The sequence below is a fragment of the Hippocampus zosterae genome, chromosome 11 (assembly GCF_025434085.1).
Source record: "Hippocampus zosterae strain Florida chromosome 11, ASM2543408v3, whole genome shotgun sequence".
In the NCBI taxonomy this organism is placed as follows: Eukaryota; Metazoa; Chordata; class Actinopteri; order Syngnathiformes; family Syngnathidae; genus Hippocampus; species Hippocampus zosterae.
The window spans coordinates 1,824,618-1,845,686 of NC_067461.1; the positions used below are offsets into that span (position 1 = coordinate 1,824,618).

At 51.0% G+C, this 21,069-nt stretch overlaps 1 protein-coding gene and 1 long non-coding RNA gene across 3 annotated transcripts; both read left to right on the plus strand.

The window, feature by feature from the left end:
- The first annotated feature begins 4,691 nt into the window (after positions 1 to 4,691).
- Positions 4,692 to 9,911, plus strand: LOC127610536 (uncharacterized). Its single transcript, XR_007964883.1, has 5 exons — positions 4,692 to 4,807; positions 4,889 to 5,052; positions 5,125 to 5,303; positions 9,264 to 9,411; positions 9,501 to 9,911. It is a non-coding gene; the product is annotated as an uncharacterized LOC127610536 (long non-coding RNA).
- Positions 9,912 to 10,643: 732 nt separating this feature from the next.
- Positions 10,644 to 21,069, plus strand: LOC127610506 (high affinity choline transporter 1-like). 2 transcript variants are annotated; one of them, XM_052080723.1, is made up of 9 exons: positions 10,830 to 10,982; positions 12,528 to 12,589; positions 12,667 to 12,780; positions 14,971 to 15,126; positions 17,536 to 17,684; positions 18,672 to 18,815; positions 19,559 to 19,712; positions 19,913 to 20,130; positions 20,239 to 21,068. In XM_052080723.1, the coding sequence occupies exons 3-9, from the start codon at positions 12,726 to 12,728 to the stop codon at positions 20,788 to 20,790; spliced, it is 1,428 nt and encodes a 475-aa protein (XP_051936683.1). In that variant the 5' UTR covers positions 10,830 to 10,982; positions 12,528 to 12,589; positions 12,667 to 12,725; the 3' UTR covers positions 20,791 to 21,068. The 2 variants fall into 2 exon arrangements, with proteins under 2 accessions (XP_051936682.1, XP_051936683.1); XM_052080722.1 differs by lacking the exon at positions 12,528 to 12,589 and having other exon boundaries at positions 10,644 to 10,978; positions 20,239 to 21,069.

Sequence of the window (21,069 nt, forward strand, 5' to 3'; positions counted from 1 at the left end):
TTTTCATGATCTCAAGATTTAAAAAATAATCCTCATAAAATGTTGGGGGGGGGTTCGACTCAACTCTGGTGATATTTGTTGTCCCCTAAATAATTTTTTTTGTTGTTGCTGTTGTGGCCCTAATCCTCCTTGGTCAGGGTCAGAGTGTTGTGGGGTGTGGGGGGGGGGGGGGGTAACAGGGGGGGGGTCATTCTTTTAGTGGCTCTTGTGCGCCATGGTCTCGACCAGCACCATTGGACAAAGAGGTCGTTCAGTTTTCCTCTGTTGTATTTTTTTTTTTTTGGGGGTGGGGTTGTTGAAAGCGGCCCCCCTCCTTGCCACCCGTCAATCAAAAGTTTTTATATTTGTGTGCAATCTATTTATGTGTATCGCAGCAGAAGACTCTTTCCATGTAAACACTTTTGGCCAAATGATGTTTTTTTTTTTTTAAGGTAATTGTTGTTGCGTCGCGGTGACCACTCCCCCCCCCGCCCCACCCCCCCAAACCCCCCCCCCCCCTGTAGAGCTTTGCACACGCGCACGCGGCGCATTTCGAATGTTGACGGTGGACTCGATGCGTGGATGTGTCCCTGGTACGTGGTCGTCGCAGTCTCGGTTTGGAGGCTCGCCCACTACTCGTCCTCTTTGCTCCTCATTTGTGCTTTAAGAAAGTAGAAAAGGATGAAAAGTTTTCTTTTCACTTTTGCGATATGTAGCATTTTTATTTTTTTAATATTACACAGCGGTCGGTTTCCGGTCTGGTCTCGTTTTAATCCCGTCGAGTGAGCGAAAAACGGGCAGCAGTGCTTCGTTCGTACACGTCGAACATCTGCTACATTCGATTTGTGTTTTGTATTTTGATTTTGTCCGGAGAGTTTGCGGAGCAAATGCTGCTTTTGGCGTCAAGTCGCATTCGGTTGCCCCAGAAATGTGCCTTAGTCTCGTCCAGTCCTTCACTTTGTGCCTTGTCCCCCCCGGTTCTGATTGCAACCGAGCCGAGTCCAGTCGCGTCTGGAAACCACATCGTCGCAAAAAACTCGACCCAGCGACCACTCAAGCCCACTTTGGACCCCATTAGATCACTTGTCATCCCCAGTCCAACCCACATGGTTCTCTCGAGAACCCACTTGGACCCCATCTGAACCCATGCGGTCACTGTCAGGAGCAATGCTGACCCCACTGCAGCCCACAGACACCTCCGGAACCTTTTAGCGTCCCAAAACCCCTCTTGGACCCTGTTGGAACACTTGCGATATCCAGTCGATGATATGACTACTAGAACCCACTCGGTCCCCTGTAGAACCCGTTGTGACCCAATTAAAACCCAGATAGTCACTGCAAGACATATTCTGCACGGGGATTCGCAAAGTCCCACTCTAGAACCATGTACGACCCATGTACTGAAAGACGATATCAACTCAAGGACTGAGAAAATCTTTGAGGTCCCATTCGAACCAGTCCTGATTCCAGGTGAACCCTTTGTTCTCCTTTCTAGAACCGGCGCAGTAACCAAAGTCCTGCCCTCACGTGGTGGGCTCCAGTAGAATCCTTGTCTGCCCCATTAGAACTAACAAAATCTCGGGACAAGAACCCACCTTGTAGGACTTCACCAGACAACCCCGACAAGAACCGACTCTGTCCAAAATGAGCGCTTCCGATCCCCACTTCAACCCGTCAGGTAGCCATGACGACCACTTCGGACTCCAGTCAAACCCTTGCTGTGCTTTCTAGAACCTGCCTAGTAACCCCAAAATCCAACTCTGACCCCACAAAGTCCGAACCTTCTCGAAGCCATCACTATTATCAGTCAGTTCTATCATCTTCCCGTCTATTCTGGAGCCCTCAAGTCTCCAAAATTCACTCTTGAACCCACGTAGGCCCCCCAGAAGAACCCGCATAGTGCCAAAAAGACCCATATTGACCCAATTAGAACACTGCCAGTCGTCATTGCGAACCCATTTTGTCTCCACAAGAACTCCTCGCTAAATGCTAAAAAGTGGCTACGAGAAGCGACGTGAGTCCAAAAAGACCCCGCTTCAAAGCCTTATAGCCCCCACTCGCGGGTTTGAAGTCGAACTTAATGGCATTGACGATAAAGCGCTCCCAGGGGGTCAACGGGGGATTTTTATTCCTTTCCAAAACGTTGAAAACAAGTTGACGTCGCTCCAGCTAGCATGAGCCGAACTGTCTTAAACGTACGTGAGAAAAGTCGGTGACCGGAAGCGGCCTTAACGTCGGACTTGGGCCTCGTGGCAAACGTTTGGCGCGGTTCCACTGGCCGCTTGGAAAAGTTTCTACTCGTTTGTGGAGGGAGAATTCCCCGAGAGAAACTTTCGGAGCGCCTAGGCTAGCGGAACCCGATGCTAACGTGCTAAACGATGGACTCTTGTGTCTCAGACAGCGGAAGGCTCGTCACCGGCGTTACTATTTAAAACGGCGGTCCGCCGAGGACGCGCCTCGGCCACCGTTGGTTGCGTTCCCGCCCCCGAAGCAGAACGTTCCGCAATGTTGAGGCGTGGGGAGATGAATGTTAGCATGTTGCGCGTTTTGCAATCGAGAAACCGGGTTTGGAGTTTGCCACTGTGGGATCAGCGTTGAACTTGTTGTATGATTTTAGTTCACTTGAGTCCCGTTGCGCTTTTGTATGTGCTCCGAAAGCCGACTGATTTTGTGATCTTATCCATCTTGATGACCATTGTTACTACGGGGACTCGAACCCGCGCAAAAAGTTTCTTTTCTGCACTGGTATCTTATTATTAAAAGCATATTATTGACCCGATTGAGATTGCCCTTGTCTGCATCCATGCGACCGATCGTAGCGCCTATGTTGTGCGTTTCGGGGCGGGGGGGTGGAGTGGGGGGGGGCCTCCAGTACACAACAAAAACATGCAGGTTGACCTTGGCCACGCAATCTTTTTTTTTTTTTTAGGGCACTGGAAGCCGGGCCGCAAATGTTTGGCCGAGTCACGCTTGTTTGTGTTGTGATCTGGTCGCCCCCCCCCCCATCCCGCTTTCCCATGACTGAAGCTTGTTTGTTTTGAAGCATACGCAAAGAGGGAGGAAAAAAAAAAAGATTTGACGCTGAATTTATTGCATCTTTGACATTTTGCCCCAAGCAACGAAGATGATTTTCCATGGGCGGGTCCAGCGTTTTGCCCCTCCCCCCGAGACCAGCACGTTAACGCAACTTTGTGAACTCTCACAAGTCCTTCCCGAAGGTCCTGCAGACACATAACATATTTGACTCGATCATGCCATACGTGCGTGCGTGGATTGAGGGCGGCCACCCGGCACCCTGTTACATCACGTCCCAAATGTCCACACGCGGCCATTGTCTGCGCTAGTCCCCTTTGTGCCTGCGCAGGAAGTGGCAAGAAATCCGATGTTTGGCCCAAGCGAAGGCCCGGAATCGTCTTTGCGGCCACGTTTGCTCTCCACCGGACAAAAGCGCCTTCCGCAAGCCTTAAAATTACTCATCCATCCTCCTTTGACCTTTGACCCCGCCCCAAAATAAGAGAAATTCCTTCGATGAACTGCGCGTGTGTCAGTCAAGCCGGTTGAAATTTGGGAATCGAAGCACCGATTGAAACCACGGGTGTCAAAAGTCGAGTTCCGAGGCCAGGTCTGGCCCGCCGCCTCAATGTATGCGGCCCGCAAAAGCCAAAATGGCGCAGGTCGACTTCGATGATGCCCGCCCAAATCTGTACCAACGTTTGAAACTGTCAGATGGAAGAAATGAATCACGTTGAGCTCTTGCTAGCATCTTGTGGAAAGGCTTTGGGGAAAGGCGGGACGCTCGCGACAATACTTGACGCTGATTGGGCACTTCCTTTGCGGGCCCCCTGGGGGCGGGCAAGGGTCAGCGATGACGCATGCTCCCCCTCGGCATGATTTGGAGACAAAACGCAGCAGGCGTCCCGGCTTCCGGGGAGGCCCTGCGATGACTTTCTCGTGAGAAATTTTTTTTTTTAAATGGGAGACTTCTCAAACAAATTGTTGTCCTTTCTCTTCAAATTGCAGGCCGACATTTTTTTTCAAAGGCCTAATGTCACTAATGACTAACAAGTTGATTTGAAAGTAGGCATGGGCCAAAAACCGGTTTGACAGTTGACCGCGCCACTGCCACTTCTCGGGGTCGGATTAGAATTTTATAAACATATTTTTAAATGATACAATCATAATTCATGCTGATGTTTTCTTATTTTTAATTTAATTATAATTAACGATTACGTTGTTTTTTTTACTTGTAATGACAATACAGTGGATTTGGGTTTGGAAATATTAAAACAACATACGATGATTCAATTTGATGAACCATAAACAACTTGATAATTTACTGTTTTGTTTTTTTTTTCTTAATTGAGGAGTGCACCTTCCCCAAGCCAGCAAAAAGCATTTTCGTTGTGCCAATGATCCTGGTCTCCCTCTTGTTTGGAGCGCTCTCTGATAAGAACGATGACATTTACATTCAGTAAGACTCTCTCGCATTGGCTGTGGGTTGAATGCTCGTCTCGTTGGCTTGTTTTGACCTCAGCGGCGCATGACAAGAGCGACTTGAACTTTGAACGTTGTTCCCATTCGGGAGGAGAGCTTACTTTGTGGTCATCTGCTGCCCCCTCTTGGTGAGGACTGTGTATCACAATGGGAACAAAGCTTACTTTGTGGTCATCTGCTGCCCCCTCTTGGTGAGGACTGTGTATCACAATGGGAACAAAGCTTACTTTGTGGTCATCTGCTGCCCCCTCTTGGTGAGGACTGTGTATCACTGTTGCAAGAAGTGAACCTAAATATCGTGAACCGACAGCCGTACTCGTCGTACTCGCTCAAGGTGAATAAAAGTCCGATCAGTGCACCAGATGTTGTTATCAGTACATTCGGTGTGTTAAATATGACATTTTGTTTTGTTCAGACGAGACGGTTTGGGCTTCGCGGGCGTGTTTTGAGTCTGTGGCTCATCTGGTTCTCCTCCTTGAGGACGTGTGGACCCTGCTCCCCCCAGGCGCGGGGTTCTGCGGACCGTTGGTGCCGGTCCTGCCCGAAACCTTCATCCTCGGACGCGGAGAAGCCCGGATGGTGCGTCACGTGACTCGTCGGGGCCATTTCGCCAGCCCGCGTTTCGCTAACTTGCCTCTTGTTGTTGTTTAGTTCTAAAGGACGTGACGTCACAATGGCTCGACGGGAACTGCGAGGTGGGATCAGCAGGTTACAACAGAGACTGCAAGAGTCACAGAAAGACCATTCTCAAAAAGTTCAGCACAGATAACAGCACCCCCGCCATCCTCCAAAAAAATGCAAGCGTGGAAAGAAACAAAGCATCGCTTACCGTAAGCATTCCCCAGAAGTATTGTGTGTCCCTTAAACTGACTCGTGGCGGCTGACAATGTCAAAGTTTGCTCCACCTGGGCCGGTGGTGCGCAAGGTGACGTTTCAAGCGCACGACGGCTGTTGTCGCTGCGTACATATGAGCCGTAAAGAGTCTATTTCTGTGCGCAGCTGTTCCCATAAGCATTGCGACCCTGAGACCAGTCGGAAGAAGCTTTAGAATGGAACGTACGGTCTGCGACACCCCCCCCCCCCCCACCACCACCACCACTACCACCACCTCCGCCCCCAAAAAGTCATATAAACACTCGCCATTGTTTTGCCGCTCAAGGTTCAAGGTTTCACTTTTCTCCTTGGGAGGAATTGGCCTTGGAATGAGGGACAGCTGCATACGTGATCAGAAGCGATCAGCCATTTTCATAAGAAAGTCGCGTCACCAAACCACGGACTTGTAGATGACTGGACTATCAAGAGGCCCCACGGGGCTGAAGCCAGAGGGCGGCCATCTTAAGTTGCCACTGTTACTGAACACTGGCGAGAAATCAAGGGATTACTCTAAAATGGTTCAATGATTTTGTTGTTTACGATGATACTAGTGCAGCGTGTTATATCGGAGACAAATTCCTTGTGTGTTCTACATACTTGGCCAATAAAGATGATTCTGATTCTGATTGAAGATAGGTGGGCTTAGCGATTGACCAACATAAGATGGCCGCCGGTGGCTCCACCCGCTGCCGCGGCAAGAGCGCACCATTCTAAGAGCAACCGGGAAACGACTTACGCAATCAAATGTGAGCAGAGACAACAAATAATGTAACACGCAAATAACTTCACATGCAGGCCAACCGTATTTGATGTTTTTTAACACATTTGTAATATTTTGGAAGTGTGTTTCAGGACCTTAACAAGCATGAAATCTTTTAAACGCTATAAAAAGAAGCCTAAAATAGAATCATTTTATTGCGTGGATTTAACTTACGCAACTCCGGCCTCCTTGTGTTTTGGTGTTTGCGTGTTCTCCCCCGGCCCTGCGTGGGTTTACTCCGGGTACTCCGGTTTCCACCCACATTACAAAAACATGCAGAGCAGGCTGATTGAACACTCGAAATTGTCCCGAGGTGTGAGTGTGAGCACGGATGGTTGTTCGTCTCTGTGTACCCTGCGATTGGCTGGCAACCGGTTAAGGGGGGGTGCCCCCCCCCCTACTGCCCGTCACTGCATAATGGTTGTCAGTGTGTTCTACTTGTGTATTTTGTTGTACCCCAAAGACGCATGAAAACCTTTCACAATGGACGCCTCACTTCATTTCTCATCGTTTAAGGGACAAAGTGATCGTATGAAGGTCCTCTTCGCTTTATTTGGCAGGAGCTGACGTGAAGAGTCCATCTCTCTATTTTTATTAATTCAATGATCGGATTGTTTGTTGTTGTTGTTGTTGTTTTTTAACCCAGCCAGCTGGTGATCGTAAATCTCATTACAGATTCTGCTCGAAAATAATAATCAACATGAAGGTGTGACTTGACAGCTAATGCAACAGCAACGCGCTAACGTGGACACAGTACGCCGGCAGCTGCCGTCAAATCTGAAATGTGGCGTTCGTTTCTGGCAGACACTTTGGAACACACTTCAAACTGTGCCATGTCCACACTCGCACTTGTTATACTTGAGTCGAAGTACAGATAATTCTGGGGAAAACAAAAATTGGTCAAAGTAGCAATTCATGTCCTATTTTTCCTGACGAGTGCCTTCAAATGCAACCTCCTTGCCATCAGTGGGGCCTTTTATTTCCATCATGGCCTCGTATACAAGACAAAATGCCCCTTGCTGGTGAGCGCTCATGATGGCGTGGGCCTTCAAATGCAGCTTCCACCTACTTACTTTCATAATCATGCTGTACACAGGACATTACTCACCACCAAATGTCAAAGCTGCTAAATGCTTATTATGTCACGGGCCTTCAAATATAGCCTCCACCTTCTTAGTTTTTATGAGAACGTTACATCCAAGAGATGAATCACATCAAACCGCAACCGTGACACCTTTCCAAAAAAAGAATTTGAAGCCGGCCGAGTGTTTTGCTTGTTGCTCATCGGGCCGGCCGGGGTCTCGCGCTGTTAGCATTAGCAGATAAATTAGCAGTATCTCTTTTCAAATGCTAATCCTGCCCGCTCCTCGCCTCCGCCCTGCGCTCCAAAAATAGCCTCCGGGGCTTAGAGCAAAAACAAAGATGGTGGCGACTGAGGCTGGCAGCCCGAGCGCACGGTGCACTAATCCAAAATCCACTCGCGGGTGGACTTCATGCTGCCGACTTCTTTTGCGACCTTTACATTTGCTTCATTTTCCACCGTTCGTCTTTAATTCAGAGAAACGGGAAGCGTAAGCGTAGACAGAAAAATGGGAGGATGAAAGGGCCTCTTTAAAATTCGTCAACTTTTTTTGTAAACATGCTAAAGTCAGTCAAGAAAGCAATGATATATTGTTTGTATTGTCTGGTTAATGGCCCCCGGGCCGCAGTTTGGACACCGCTGAATTAAACCACCTCCTGTCAGTCATTTTTAGTATTTAGGATCAATCTTGCTTTATTTGGCACCGAAAAATTGATGCATCAGGCCTGACAATAAAATACATTTTTTTAAAAAACTTTGAATCCCAATTTATTGTGCCGCTTTCAAAAAAAACGCCTCCGTTACGCCCCAGCAACTGTTTCAAGATGGCGATCCCCGATGTGTCGGTTAGTTACGTTAGTTGTCGTAGCGCCCGAGTGTTTTCACTTTTGCGTCTTTTGCCTGAAGCGTCATCAAATGTCAGCATTTTTTTTTTTTTTTTGCTGTCGTCAAATTGCTGAAGACTATGCGAGGGTTCAGAGCACATGAATGGGAGTTGTGAATGGCACCCATTGACAGCTTGCGCGGCTTTCATGAAGAGATCATCCTCTTGCTCGAATGTTAAAGGCTCTTTAAAAGCCCTCCATAAGCTTATGCGGACCCAACGCACCCCCACGCCCCCCCAGCCCACCCTTTGACGCCTCGACACAATATATTCCCCGTGAGCCGGCAGACATTGTCCAAGTCTCAGCGGGGTTGCCGGTGGCTGCTGTGAGCGCGGGGCGGCTTTTGTTACTGTTGTTAGTGGAAACACGACGGGAGGACTTTTAAGGTTTGAGAGTGGACAGGATCACAGGGAGTGGCAGGGGGGGGGGGGGGGGGGGGGGCTCGGGCCTGCTAAGGCCTTTCACCTACATCCATCCATCCGTCCAGTACCTGAAGCGCTTCTCCTATCGAGGATCGCGGGCGTGTCGGAGTCTCTCCCAGGCTTCTTCGGGCAGTAGGCGGCGGACAAGCTCAATTAGTTGCCAGCCAATCCCAATCTATAACTTTTTATACCATATGCCACCTAAAAAATAATTCTTGAAGTAGACGGAAAGAATATGTGAAATCAAATATCTTGCTGTCATCTTGGACCATAAAATATAATAAAAATCTGCCGTGAATCGCGCCCGAGGAACAAGGGGAGAGAGAGAGAGAGAGAGAGAGAGAAAAAAAAAGTGTGTCTAGCTATTGATCTCGCTAGCTAGGGATCTAGCTAGCTAGGATCTAGCTAGCTAGGGAACTAGCTAGCTAGGGATGGGATCTAGCTAGCTAGGGATCTAGCTAGCTAGGATCTAGCTAGCTAGGGATCTAGCTAGCTAGGGATGGGATCTAGCTAGCTAGAATCTAGCTAGCTAGGGATCTAGCTAGCTAGGGATGGGATCTAGCTAGCTAGAATCTAGCTAGCTAGGGATCTAGCTAGCTAGGGATGGGATCTAGCTAGCGAGATCTCGCAAGCTAGGGAGCTAGCTAGCGAGATCGCTAAAGGGTGACACAGCAGTTGACTGGTTAGCACGTCAGCCTCACAGTGCAGAGGTGTTAGGGTTCGATTTTGAGTTTGTATGTTTTCCCCATGCCTGTGTGTGTTTTCTCCAGGTACCCCGGACTCCCCCCCCCCCCCAAAAAAAAAACATGAATGGCAGGTTATGGCTGTTGATGTGTGCCATGCAATTATCTGGCAACCGGTTCAGGGCGTTTGCCTCCTGCTGCCCGAAAGACGGACGGGATCGGCTCCCTCGCGGGGGTAAGCGGATTTCAAAATGGATTGATGGATATAGATAGATATATTTGATCTCGCTCCATTTATTTAATTAATCTTTCCCTCAATCTTAGTGCCTTTGAGGTAAAGAGATGAAAACATTGCTCAAGTTGCCCGTGAATAGGCCGCGCCGCAGGAGTGGACGCAGGAAGCCGCTGACCTTCATGACTGCGTGACGCCTACGCCGTCACAAAAGAAATTAAAGTCATAAGTCAAGGCCCCCCCAACCCCCCTGTATTTTATTTGTATTCATTTGGTGGAATGGCTCACCGGAGTACGTTCCAATATGCAGTGGAGCCTTTTCATCCCGTAAGAAGCCCCGTGAGTCATAAAGCTTCCCGCGTATTGATTAGCTAATGTGGATTCCGGCTGCACCGTCATGTCAACGTGCATTGTGTTTCTTTGTACCGACTAAGCTCTTCCGACTGCTAAATTCAAGTACAGTACATCCTTTTTTTGTCACTGTTTTTAAATGGTTTGTATGCAGTATTTACTTTCACTATTTTGAACAATCCTTTTTTTTTTTGCACACCCCTGCTGGATCATAACCCAGTTACTGTTTTTTTTTTTCTTAATCGTAAGGATAATTTTGGCAAAGGGTGTATACCAAAGGGTTCTTTTCACTTGGTTACGTGCACTTGTGAACAAAATGCGAGAATTTCGTGAATTTGGTGCATGTTTGATTTCAGATGCAGTTCCTTCTCATGCCGCGGGTCCCTTTCACCAAAGTGGCCACCCCACTTGAGTACATTCCAAGATGTGATGGCATATTTTCATCAAGTAAGAAGCCCAATAAGTCATCAAGGTCCCCCGTGCATGTGCGTTGGATATTGATTAGCTAATGTACGTTGCATCCAGTGGGGTGGAGGGGGGGACGATCGGCTCTCCTCGGTCTCCGGTACCTTTTATTCCCCCCCCCCCCCTCTCACCCCACCTCCCCGGTGTATTCCAGTATGGCGTCTGGGCTCGGCGTCAGCACATTGCAGCAAATCGTCACCTCAGGGGCGGCTCGCATAGGACAAAGTCAACGAACCGACATCCAGTCGTGACGCGCTCGGCCCGGGCAGGCCGGCCCGGCGGCGACCCAGGCTCGGAGCGGCTTCCGATTGGCTGAGCGGCGATCGGGGGGGCGGGCCCTCCATCGCCACCGCCATCCCTCCTCCGAGCCCGGCGTGAGGCGGCGGGGACGGCGGCGGTGGGCGGGGGTGGGCAGGAGTGGGGGGAGGGGGGTGGGGGGGGCGCTGGTGGATGTTCGCCGAGCCGCCGCCGCCACTGTCGCTCCGTCTCTCGCTCAGTGCGTCCTCATCTTCTTCCTCCTCCTCCTCCTCCTCCCGGTCGCGGTCGTCTCGCTCCCGCTGCTCGTCCATCATGGCTCTCAACATCCCCGGCGTGAGCGTCATGATGTTCTTCTACCTTCTGGTGCTGGCCATCGGCGTGTGGGCCTCCTTCAAGTCCAAGCGCGAGGCCAAGAAGGGCCGCGGAGACCAGACGGAGATGGCGCTGCTCGGCAACCGCGGCATCAACCTGGCCGTCGGCATCTTCACCATGACGGGCGAGTACAGCCGAGCCGGGTTGAGCAGCTTTTTTTTTTGAGCTGGTGGGGGGGGGGGGCGCTTTAGGCGTGGGAACTGGGCCAAATGAATCCTAATTCAACCTCCGTTTCACCCCGTACACGTGATAACGCAAGCCCCGTTGTGTCGACGGCGTTCAACGGGATGATGCGCAGGCAGGCGCCCCGTTGCAGATACGGACGGACGAAACTCAGGCGGCTCAAGACAAAACACGTTCGAGGCGGCCGCACGTGAAATTGGATGTACCGATGGTACACTTGTATGACGTAAGAGTGATATCTTCGGGGTGTATAGAATATCGCATATGACGCACACGCGCGAAAGCAAGACTGGATGTCATGTTGGAGGCGTGGTGAAAATCATGTATGATGCAAATGTTATTACACATGACCGCTTCATACGTTAACTATATTGTGCATAATGAACCAAAAAAATTTAATTATAGAGTTGCACATTTAAATCAAATGCTAATCTGGTGCGTCGCATCATTCAATCCCCTAAATTATAACGGAGGAGGAAACGGAACCAGTAAATCAAGAGAAAAGCTAATTTAAAAAAAACTTGTACATTGGTTAAATACAGCCGCTATAAAAAGTCTACACAACACCCGATCAAATGCCAGATTTTTGTGACGTTAAAAAAAAAAAGAAAAAAAATCATTTCGCAATTTTCCCCACCATTGTGGTGGCCTCTAACCTGTACTACTCAACTCAAGAAATGGAAATCTTTTCGAGAAGGCAAGTTGGCCAACATTGGCTCTGTTCGAATTACCCTCTCACATTCCTACTCGTGTGAAATTGGAGTCAACACACACACACACACGCGCGCACACTTGCCACCATTTCAAGTCCTCTAATTGAAACCCGAATAAAGTTCAGATGTTCTAGTCGGCTTTTCCTGACATTTTTTTTTTCTTCGCAAGCCTTAAAATGCAGAGAGCATCTGAGCCATTTCAATCGTCAGTAATATCGCTCGGGAGAAGGGTGCAAAATAATTTTCAAAGGCGTCATCATCAAGTACTTTAATACTTGGTTTTAAAAAATAAAATAAAATACCCGCAACCGGATGTTCCCTCCAAAATTGATAAAAAGATGTAAAAAAAAAATTGCTTTGGGAGGCTGCCAGGAATGAAGGAATTTCCGGCAAGTACTGGCAGTTCACCACGCATGGCATCAAACTGCCGTCGTCTTCTGCGTCCGGACCGACTAAAATTAGCGGGACAAATTGGCCGAGTGGACGGCGAGCTCGACTTTCTCCTCACAGGACGTGTCGCGTGTTGCCAGATAGCCGACCACAGCGTACTGCACTCTGCCGAGACAACAATTTCAAGATGGCCGACATCCGGAGCCTTCACGTAGGACGCATAAAATGGCGCCACTTTGTTCATGAATGTTCTGAATTTGGACAAGAATCCACCGATTGAGTACGCGAGGTCACATGACACCCAGAGTTGATTCCGTGGGCATTGAATCTTCTGATGTCAGAACAAAAACTCCCTTCAAGGATCCAACTTTCTGTTTCTGCAGGTAGAATTCATAAAATCTGACGTTAAGTAGGGCACGGCGCCGGCGGACGGGCAATAAATCCGATAGGTTAGTGATGTCAAAACCCGAAGAGGTGCCGCAAAGCCCAAAAGGTGACGTGCGCGCGTGTGTTCTTGTGCCAACAGCCACGTGGGTCGGTGGGGGCTTCATCGTGGGCACGGCGGAGGCCGTGTACAACCCGTCCATGGGGCTGATCTGGGCCGTCATGCCCGTCACGGCCACCGTCTGCTTCATCTTCGGTAAGCGCTCCTTTTTAGGGAAGGCCGCCGCGGCTCGCCGCCTCTCGCTCGGCGCCGGGCCCGCTTTTTCTCAAAGCGCCGTGAAAAATAGACACCCCCCCCCCAAAAAAAAAAACATAAATAAATCAATCGAGCGGTGACGTCCAAACAAGGAGAGCCTCGTCGCGCCCGCGCAACAGGGAGGATTTGTGTCCTTAAGAACACTTAAGTCGCGTTGGCGCCGGAGTCCAAATAGGGTTTATAAGGTCCGAGGGTGACCCCCTTCTGCGTTGGGAAGAATCCAAAAAGTGGGCCAACAAAGCCCGGCTGGAAGTAGCATGTGATCACAACAATCGCAATAAGAACTTGTCACCAAACTGAGGCGGGCAACGTGGAAAGCCGTCGCTTCCCAAGATGTCCGCAACCCGGGCGAAGGATATTTTCAACTGAGCGGGGCTTGAACCGGACATCGCGCGGATTTTCATTCATCATTCATTCATCTTCCGAGCCGCTTGATCCTCACTAGGGTCGCGGGGGGGTGCTGGAGCCCATCCCAGCCATCTCCGGGCAGTAGGCGGGGGACACCCTGAATCGGTTGCCAGCCAATCGCAGGGCACACAGAGACGAACAACCATTCGCACTCACACCTAGGGACAATTTTCGAGCGTCCAATCAGCCTGCCACGCATGTTTTTGGAATGTGGGAGGAAACCGGAGCACCCGGAGAAAACCCACGCAGGCCCGGGGAGAACATGCAAACTCCACACAGGGGAGGCCGGAGCTGGAATCGAACCCGGTACCTCTGCACTGTGAAGCCGACGTGCTAACCACTGGACTATCGGGCCGCCCCGCGTATTTTCAAAAGGCCCATTTTGCTGATCAAACAAAACGATTCCCAATTTTTTTACACCCCTGCGCCAGCTGAATGTCTCGACGAAAAGAGAAATGCCGCTAACTAGAGGGGGTGGGGAGGGGCGTGAAACCAGCTTGCCGACCTCAGTCATGTGCCCGTCATTGTCACGACCTTCAAGTGTTCCACTGATAGCCTCCAAGGTCACAGTGGAAATCTCTTAAAGGCACAGCGCACCGGCGGGAGGAGGAAAAATGGCCTTCATGAGAAGCGAATTTCTCATAAAGTCCAATATGGCGGAATCGGTTTGACTTCCGCATTTGGAGCCTTTCCCGGCCGTCTTTGTTTGTTTCTCATGAATCGGTTACCTGCCGCTACCTGCCGCATAATTCGTACTGTAAAAAAAAAACAAAAAGTCAAGATCATGACATTCCAAAATGGGGGGTGGGGGTGGGGCCGTTTGTGGCACTGGACGCACTCAGACAACAGGTTGCGTAAGGTCATGTACCGTACGCGCAGATTAGCGGACATTCCTTTGCCACATGAAAGTCACATGATTGATCCTCTTACTCTTGATCAACGGAAATTTTCTCTCGCCGTCTGCGAGTGTGCGTGCGCAGTATTTCCACGCAGCGCTTCACACGCTCTATTACGTGAGCGTTTGGCAGCCGCGCGGCACGCCGTGGCGCCTCGCGATACGAGTGACCCGGCGTCCCAAGTTTTTTTTTTTGGGGGGGGGGAGCTCAGAGCTGTCGTACGGTCAATTTGAGATACGAGCGGCGGCGGCGGCGGCTCAACTCGCGTCACGACAAGCGTCAGTTTGGCAAACGACGGGCCGCTTATTCAAAAGCAGGCCGCGAGCTGTTTGTTGCCGCCCTCGGCTGAAGTTGACTCGACACAACGACACAAAAAAAAAAAAAAAAAAAAAACAAGAAGAGAATTTAGCCTCTCTCGGGGTCGCTACAGACCCTTTTTGTGTTTATTTGCTTTTTTTTAATCGTAAAAGTCGGAATTTTCGCCAGGCCCCAGAGTGTGTGTAAAGTTTGTGCACGTTTAGTCCCACAAAAACGCGCTTCATTTTAAGGAATTACGAACCGCTTATCCTCGCAAGGATCGCGGGCGTGTTGGGAGTTTCGTCCGACCAATTTGGGGTGAGAGACACCCCGAATTTGTCGGCCAGCCAATCGCACAACCGTTGACGTTCACAAACGCACCTCGAGACAATTCAGAGTGTTCACTTAATTACCGTGCGCGTTTTTTGGAATGCGGGAGGAAAACTGAACTGAACTGAACTGCGTCATCCGTCATCCTTCCCCCCCCCCCCCCCCCCCCCCCCCCCCCCCCCCCACGCTCATCCCAAAGGCGGGCTGTTCTTCGCCGAGCCGATGCGCAACAGCAAGTACGTGACCATGATGGACCCCTTCCACATCAAGTACGGCAAAGTGGCCACGGCCGCCCTCTCCCTGGCCGCGCTCATCTCCGAGATTATGTGGGTGACGGGCACGCTCATAGGATTAGGTAAGAATGCCCGCGCACCCGCGGCGAGCGAAACGAAATCCACGCACGTTCCGCTTTTAGCTAGCGGCTACAAACGGACGGCTTGGCTTTTTTCCGAAGTCGAGCGTCAAACGAGACGGAATGCAGTGGAACCCCCGCTAATGGCGGCGGTTAGCGAAGGGCGACGCCAAAAATCCACAGACAATTGAGGCCTGTTACAAATCACACAAAAAAACGTAAAAGATATATCGGGGGAGCGGAGGGGTGTGTTAATGGTCGTCAAGGTGAATCAGTGGGTGCGCTTGGGTCCGCCGCGCACTTTTCAGGGTGCTAGCTAGCGGCACGTTTGGCGGTATTGCCCTTGTGGTAAAAGCGCCACCTTCGCAAGCTAGTTCCGTGTCGAGACAGGCCTCCATGAAGGGGGGCAGCCCCAAATCTTGTTGTGCGACGAACCACGTCTGAACTTGGGTGAGGGTGAGTTGTGTGTCCTGGCCTCAACCAACCGTACAACACATCGGCAAACAAATGTCTGAATGCAGAGACACGCGATCCGTGTTATTGTGCTCGCTTGGCCGTCATGTCCGGCTGCGAGGCTACGAGTGCTTGTTATGCTTGCTCGCTTCTCACCGTTCGTTGTCAGTAAAGTGAGAAAGCCGCCTACCGCCAAGATTGTTTTTTTTTTTTGGGGGGGGGGGGGTTCCGCCTTAACCCCCCACCTTTGTGGGCACCTCGCTTACTTTTTTTTTTAACCATTTAGCTGTGCTAATGTTTTGCTAATGTTAGCTAATGCCGTGCTAATTTTTGATTTTCTTTTTTTAAATCCAAGAGTAGACTTTTTCCGCCAAGATTGTTTTTTTGGGGGGGGGGCGGGGGTTTCCGCCTTAACCCCCCACCTTTGTGGGCACCTCGCTTACTTTTTTTTTTTAACCATTTAGCTGTGCTAATGTTTTGCTAGTGTTAGCTAATGCCGTGCTAATTTTTGATTTTCTTTTTTTAAATCCAAGAGTAGACTTTTTCCGCCAAGATTGTTTTTTTTGGGGGGGGGGGCGGCGGGGGTTCCCGCCTTAACCCCCCACCTTTGTGGGCACCTCGCTTACTTTTTTTTTTTTTAACCATTTAGCTGTGCTAACGTTTTGCTAATGTTAGCTAATGCTGCGCTAATTTTTTATTTTCTTTTTTTTAAATCCAAGAGTAGGCTTTTTCATGATTTCCAACTTTTCAATCAAACAATATTATGCTGCTTACATCCATTTCTACCTTTTTGGGGGTCTATTTGAAGACAACATTTCCTTTCATTTTTTTTTATATTCCATAGGATTGAATCATTCACTTTGGCTAAAATTTATTTGCTGCCTGCAAATTTTCCAATGCACCTCAAGTAAATGTTTACACGTTTTTTTAATCACTTGCACTTTGTGCAGAGCACAATTTCAAGGATTAAAAAATAAAAAAAGTGAATGATATCTTATAGCCAGGACGATAACGGATGTTTGTTTAAAACTTGAAAATGAAGCCCCGCCCCCCCAAAAAAATTATGTGTAAAAATGACGGACTAATCTGAAAAATGTGAAACATTCATTCATTCATTCATCTTCCGAGTCGCTTGATCCTCACTAGGGTCGCGGGGGGTGCTGGAGCCTATCCCAGCCGTCTTCGGGCAGTAGGCGGGGGACACCCTGAATCGGTTGCCAGCCAATCGCAGGGCACACAGAAACGAACGACCATTCGCACTCACACTCACACCTAGGGACAATTTAGAGCGTTCAATCAGCCTGCCACGCATGTTTTTGGAATGTGGGAGGAAACCGGAGCACCCGGAGAAAAGCCACGCAGGCCCGGGGAGAACATGCAAACTCCACACAGGGAGGCCGGAGCTGGAATCGAACCCGGTACCTCTGCACTGTGAAGCCAACATGCTAACCACTGGACTACCGGGCTGCCCAAATGTGAAACAGTGAAATAATTAAAAAAAAAATTGAAGTCATCCACCATATGTCATATTTTAGCTTTGAATTCAATAATTCAGTGCAACCTGAAATTTGTAGCTGCACAGAAACAACAACAGTTTTTTTTCTCAAAGTGTGGCTCGTTAGCACTATTTCAGCGGTCGTGGGTTCAAAATCCAAACTTCCCACCCAGCTTTTGATCGATTGCCCATCATTTTCGACGTTTTCTATCCTGCCGTCCCAAAAAATGTGCGCTCGCTTGACCGAAGACTCCAAATCGTCCTTCGGTGCGACGCCGAGTTTGGCCGAAATGGAAAACCGTCAGTTTCAATCGAAAGGTTTCATTTTCCAACGTGTTGCTTTGCCGCGCCTTGAGAAACGGCGTAACACAAAGTCAAGAATTTCAGGTTGCACCAAATTTGAATTATTGACACAAAAGCATCCAAATGGGTCAACGGTGCCGGCCGGCTTTTGTTTGCCTCAGGCGTGACCATGAGCGTCATCCTGGATCTGTCGTACACGGTGAGCATCTGGATCTCGGCCGCCGTGGCCATCACGTACACGCTGCTGGGCGGACTCTACTCGGTGGCCTACACCGACATCATCCAGCTCGTGCTCATCTTCATCAGCCTGGTGAGTACTTTCATGATTGGCGATATCGGCGCTGGCTTCCTTGTGGTTGTTACTGTTTGGCGGGGCGGGGGTGGGGAGTGTGGGATGGGGGGTGGGCTCGGAGAGGCAGCTTGGCAATCGCGCCGAGCGCTATCAGCCCAGCTGGCTGCGAGTGCGGCGCGTCAAGTGCGCAGCCACTTGGTGGAATGACACGTGAAGGTCAAGGCACGAGGGGGGGGGGGGGGGCAAAGCCACTTGTTGTTTTTGCGCTGCTCGAGTCTCACACGTTGTATCTCACAACGGACGTTGTATCGGTCTGTCGTGGTGAAGAAGGAGCTGAGCCAAAGGGCGACGCTCTCAATTTACCGGTCGATCTACGTTCCAACCCTCATCTATGGTCACGAGCTATGGGTCGTGACCGAAAGAACGAGATCCCGGATACAAGCGGCCGAAATGAGTTTTCTCCGCAGGGTGTCCGGGCTCTCCCTTAGAGATAAGGTGAGAAGCTCGGTCATCCGGGAGGGGCTCCGAGTCGAGCCGCTTCTCCTCCACATCGAGAGGAGCCAGATGAGGTGGCTTGGGCATCTGATTCGGATGCCTCCTGAACGCCTCCCTGGTGAGGTGTTCCGGGCATGTCCCACCGGGAGGAGACCCCGAGGAAGACCCAGGACACGCTGGAGAGACTATGTCACCCAGCTGGCCTGGGAACGCCTCGGGATCCCTGGGGAGAGCTGGAAGAAGTGGCTAGGGAGAGGGAAGTCTGGGCTTCCCTGCTAAAGCTGTTGCCCCCGTGACCCGGCCCCGGATAAGCGGTAGAAGATGGATGGATGGATGGATGGATGGAGTCTCACACGTCCGATTTTGTTTCCACGTTCGTTGTCACACAGTTTGTCGCTCTATTGTTGTCGCGGCGCTGACGTTAGCGTGGGTTTTTTTTTGTGGCGCACGCGTGCATTTTGTGATGTCACCCGATGCACGGCGAAATGTTGTGGAAACTGCCGCCCGCAGTGGATGTGCGTTCCCTTCGCGCTGATGAGCCCGGCCGTGACGGACATCACCCAGACGGCGTACAACTACACTTTCCAGCCGCCCTGGGTCGGCACGCTGGAGGAGGATCGAGTGTGGCGCTGGATCGATAACTTCTTAATCCTGGTGAGTGAGACGAGAATTTTTTTTATTATCATTATTCATTCATTCATCTTCCGAGCCGCTTGATCCTCACTAGGGTCGCGGGGGGTGCTGGAGCCTATCCCAGCTGTCTTCGGGCAGTAGGCGGGGGACACCCTGAATCGGTTGCCAGCCAATCGCAGGGCACACAGAGACGAACAACCATTCGCACTCACACTCACACCTAGGGACAATTTAGAGCGTCCAATCAGCCTGCCATGCATATTTTTGGAATGTGGGAGGAAACCGGAGCACCCGGAGAAAACCCACGCAGGCCCGGGGAGAACATGCAAACTCCACACAGGGAGGCCGGAGCTGGAATCGAACCCGGTACCTCTGCACTGTGAAGCCCACGTGCTAACCACTGGACTACCGGGCCGCCCCAAAGATATATAGTTGTGACATAATACAAATAGAATGTAATGCATTCAACGGTTTGTGCATCATGACTTATTCATTGCAGGTGGGGGTTAGGTGGGGGGGGGCAGTATAATAACAGTGAAAAAGACACAAAGAAAAAAGAGTTTGACCATTTCTGTCAGTGCTCGGTTATCAGTCATAGGAGTTGTTTTCTGTCTACGTGTGTTGCCGCACTGTTGGTATTCGGATATCCGTCGCTGTCACCGCGCGCCGGCCGTGTCGCTCGTATCTCAAGGCCGCCGCCGGTGTTGGTCCAATCCATCCGTCTCCTTGATGCCTTGGCTTGTTCTTGCGTCTTCTCGTCCAAGGGTTTGGGCAACCTGGGCCTTCAGAACTTCCACCAGAGGACTTTGTCCGCCGCCTCGTCCACCACGGCCAAGATCACCTGTTTCGCCGCCGCCTTCATCGTGCCCACGCTGGGAATTCCTCCCATCCTGCTGGGCGCGGCGGCCGCCTCCACGGGTACGCAAGCCACAAAAGCCCGTTTCGAGGGATTTGGTGTGTCACTCTCCCGGCCTCTGGAAGCTCCCTCGGTCCAGGAAAAAGGCTCAGGGAAGGACCAATCACGGCTCAGCTTCAGAAAAGAGCTGCTCCGTGATTGGTCCAGCCGAAATGTGACAAAACCATTTGTAAAAGATTTCCCCAACTGTGTCTTTTCTCAGACTGGAACATGACGTCTTACGGTTCTCCGTCTCCATTCGAGCGAGGTCAGACGGGCCTGGTGCTGCCCATCGTGCTGCAGCACCTCACCCCCCAGTACATCTCCATCGTGGGCATCGGAGCCGTGGCGGCCGCCGTCATGTCGTCCACCGACTCGGCCTTGCTTTCCGCCGCCTCCATCTTCACGTCTAACATCTACAAGAACATCCTCAGGACTCGGGTGAGGCGGCGTCGGCTCCGTCGTCGAAACAACGTCGCCGTCGCCAGCTTCATCTTTGATCACGTTGAGGCGGGCGAGTGACTTTTGGCGTTTGGCGTCTCCCGTCAGGCTTCGGAGCAGGAGCTGCAGTGGGTGATCCGCGCCTCGGTGGTGGTGGTGGGCCTGGCGGGGACGTCGCTGACCTTCCTGGACAACAGCGTGCTGATGATCTGGATGCTGCGCTCGGACCTGACCTACACGCTGATGTTGCCGCAGCTGGTGTGCGTCCTCTTCTTCGCCGTGTCCAACGGCTACGGGGCCGTCCTGGGCTGCCTGAGCGGAATGCTCTTCCGGGTCCTGTGCGGCGAGCCCGTGCTGGGCATCCCGGCCGCCGTGCGCTTCCCGGGCGGCGCGCTGGTGGACGGCGTCTACGTGCAAAGCTGGCCCATCCGCACCATCTGCATGCTGACGGCGGTGGCGTCCATTTTGTCCTTCTCCTTCCTGGCCTCGCTGCTTTTCCACAAAGGCGTCCTCCCCGAGAAGTGGGACTTTTTCCAAGTGCTGACGCGGGACTCGGCCGAGACGCCGGACGGCTCCAAGTACGACATCAAAGAGGACGACGCCAAGGAGCAGAACGAGAGCAACGAAGTGTGCGAACCCATGCTGGAATCAACTTTTTAGAGGGCGTGACTTCGACAGTGACGCGCCCTGCCCGTACGCAGTCGTTTAGGAACAAATCGTATGCAAGTTTAGTAGCGCTGTACAGTAATCCCCTGCCGTTTGCAAAAACGACGAGAGGGCGGAGAGACGCTCTCCTTCATTCTCGGCGACTTCACCTTCCCTGTTGCAACCCTTGACAATTTATTTTTATGGTTTCTTCTATAAAAACCCTTCACAGGGCGGCGGCTTTTCTGTCGTGACGCATCCGTAGATCAAATCGCTCACTGTGCGGGTGTGAAT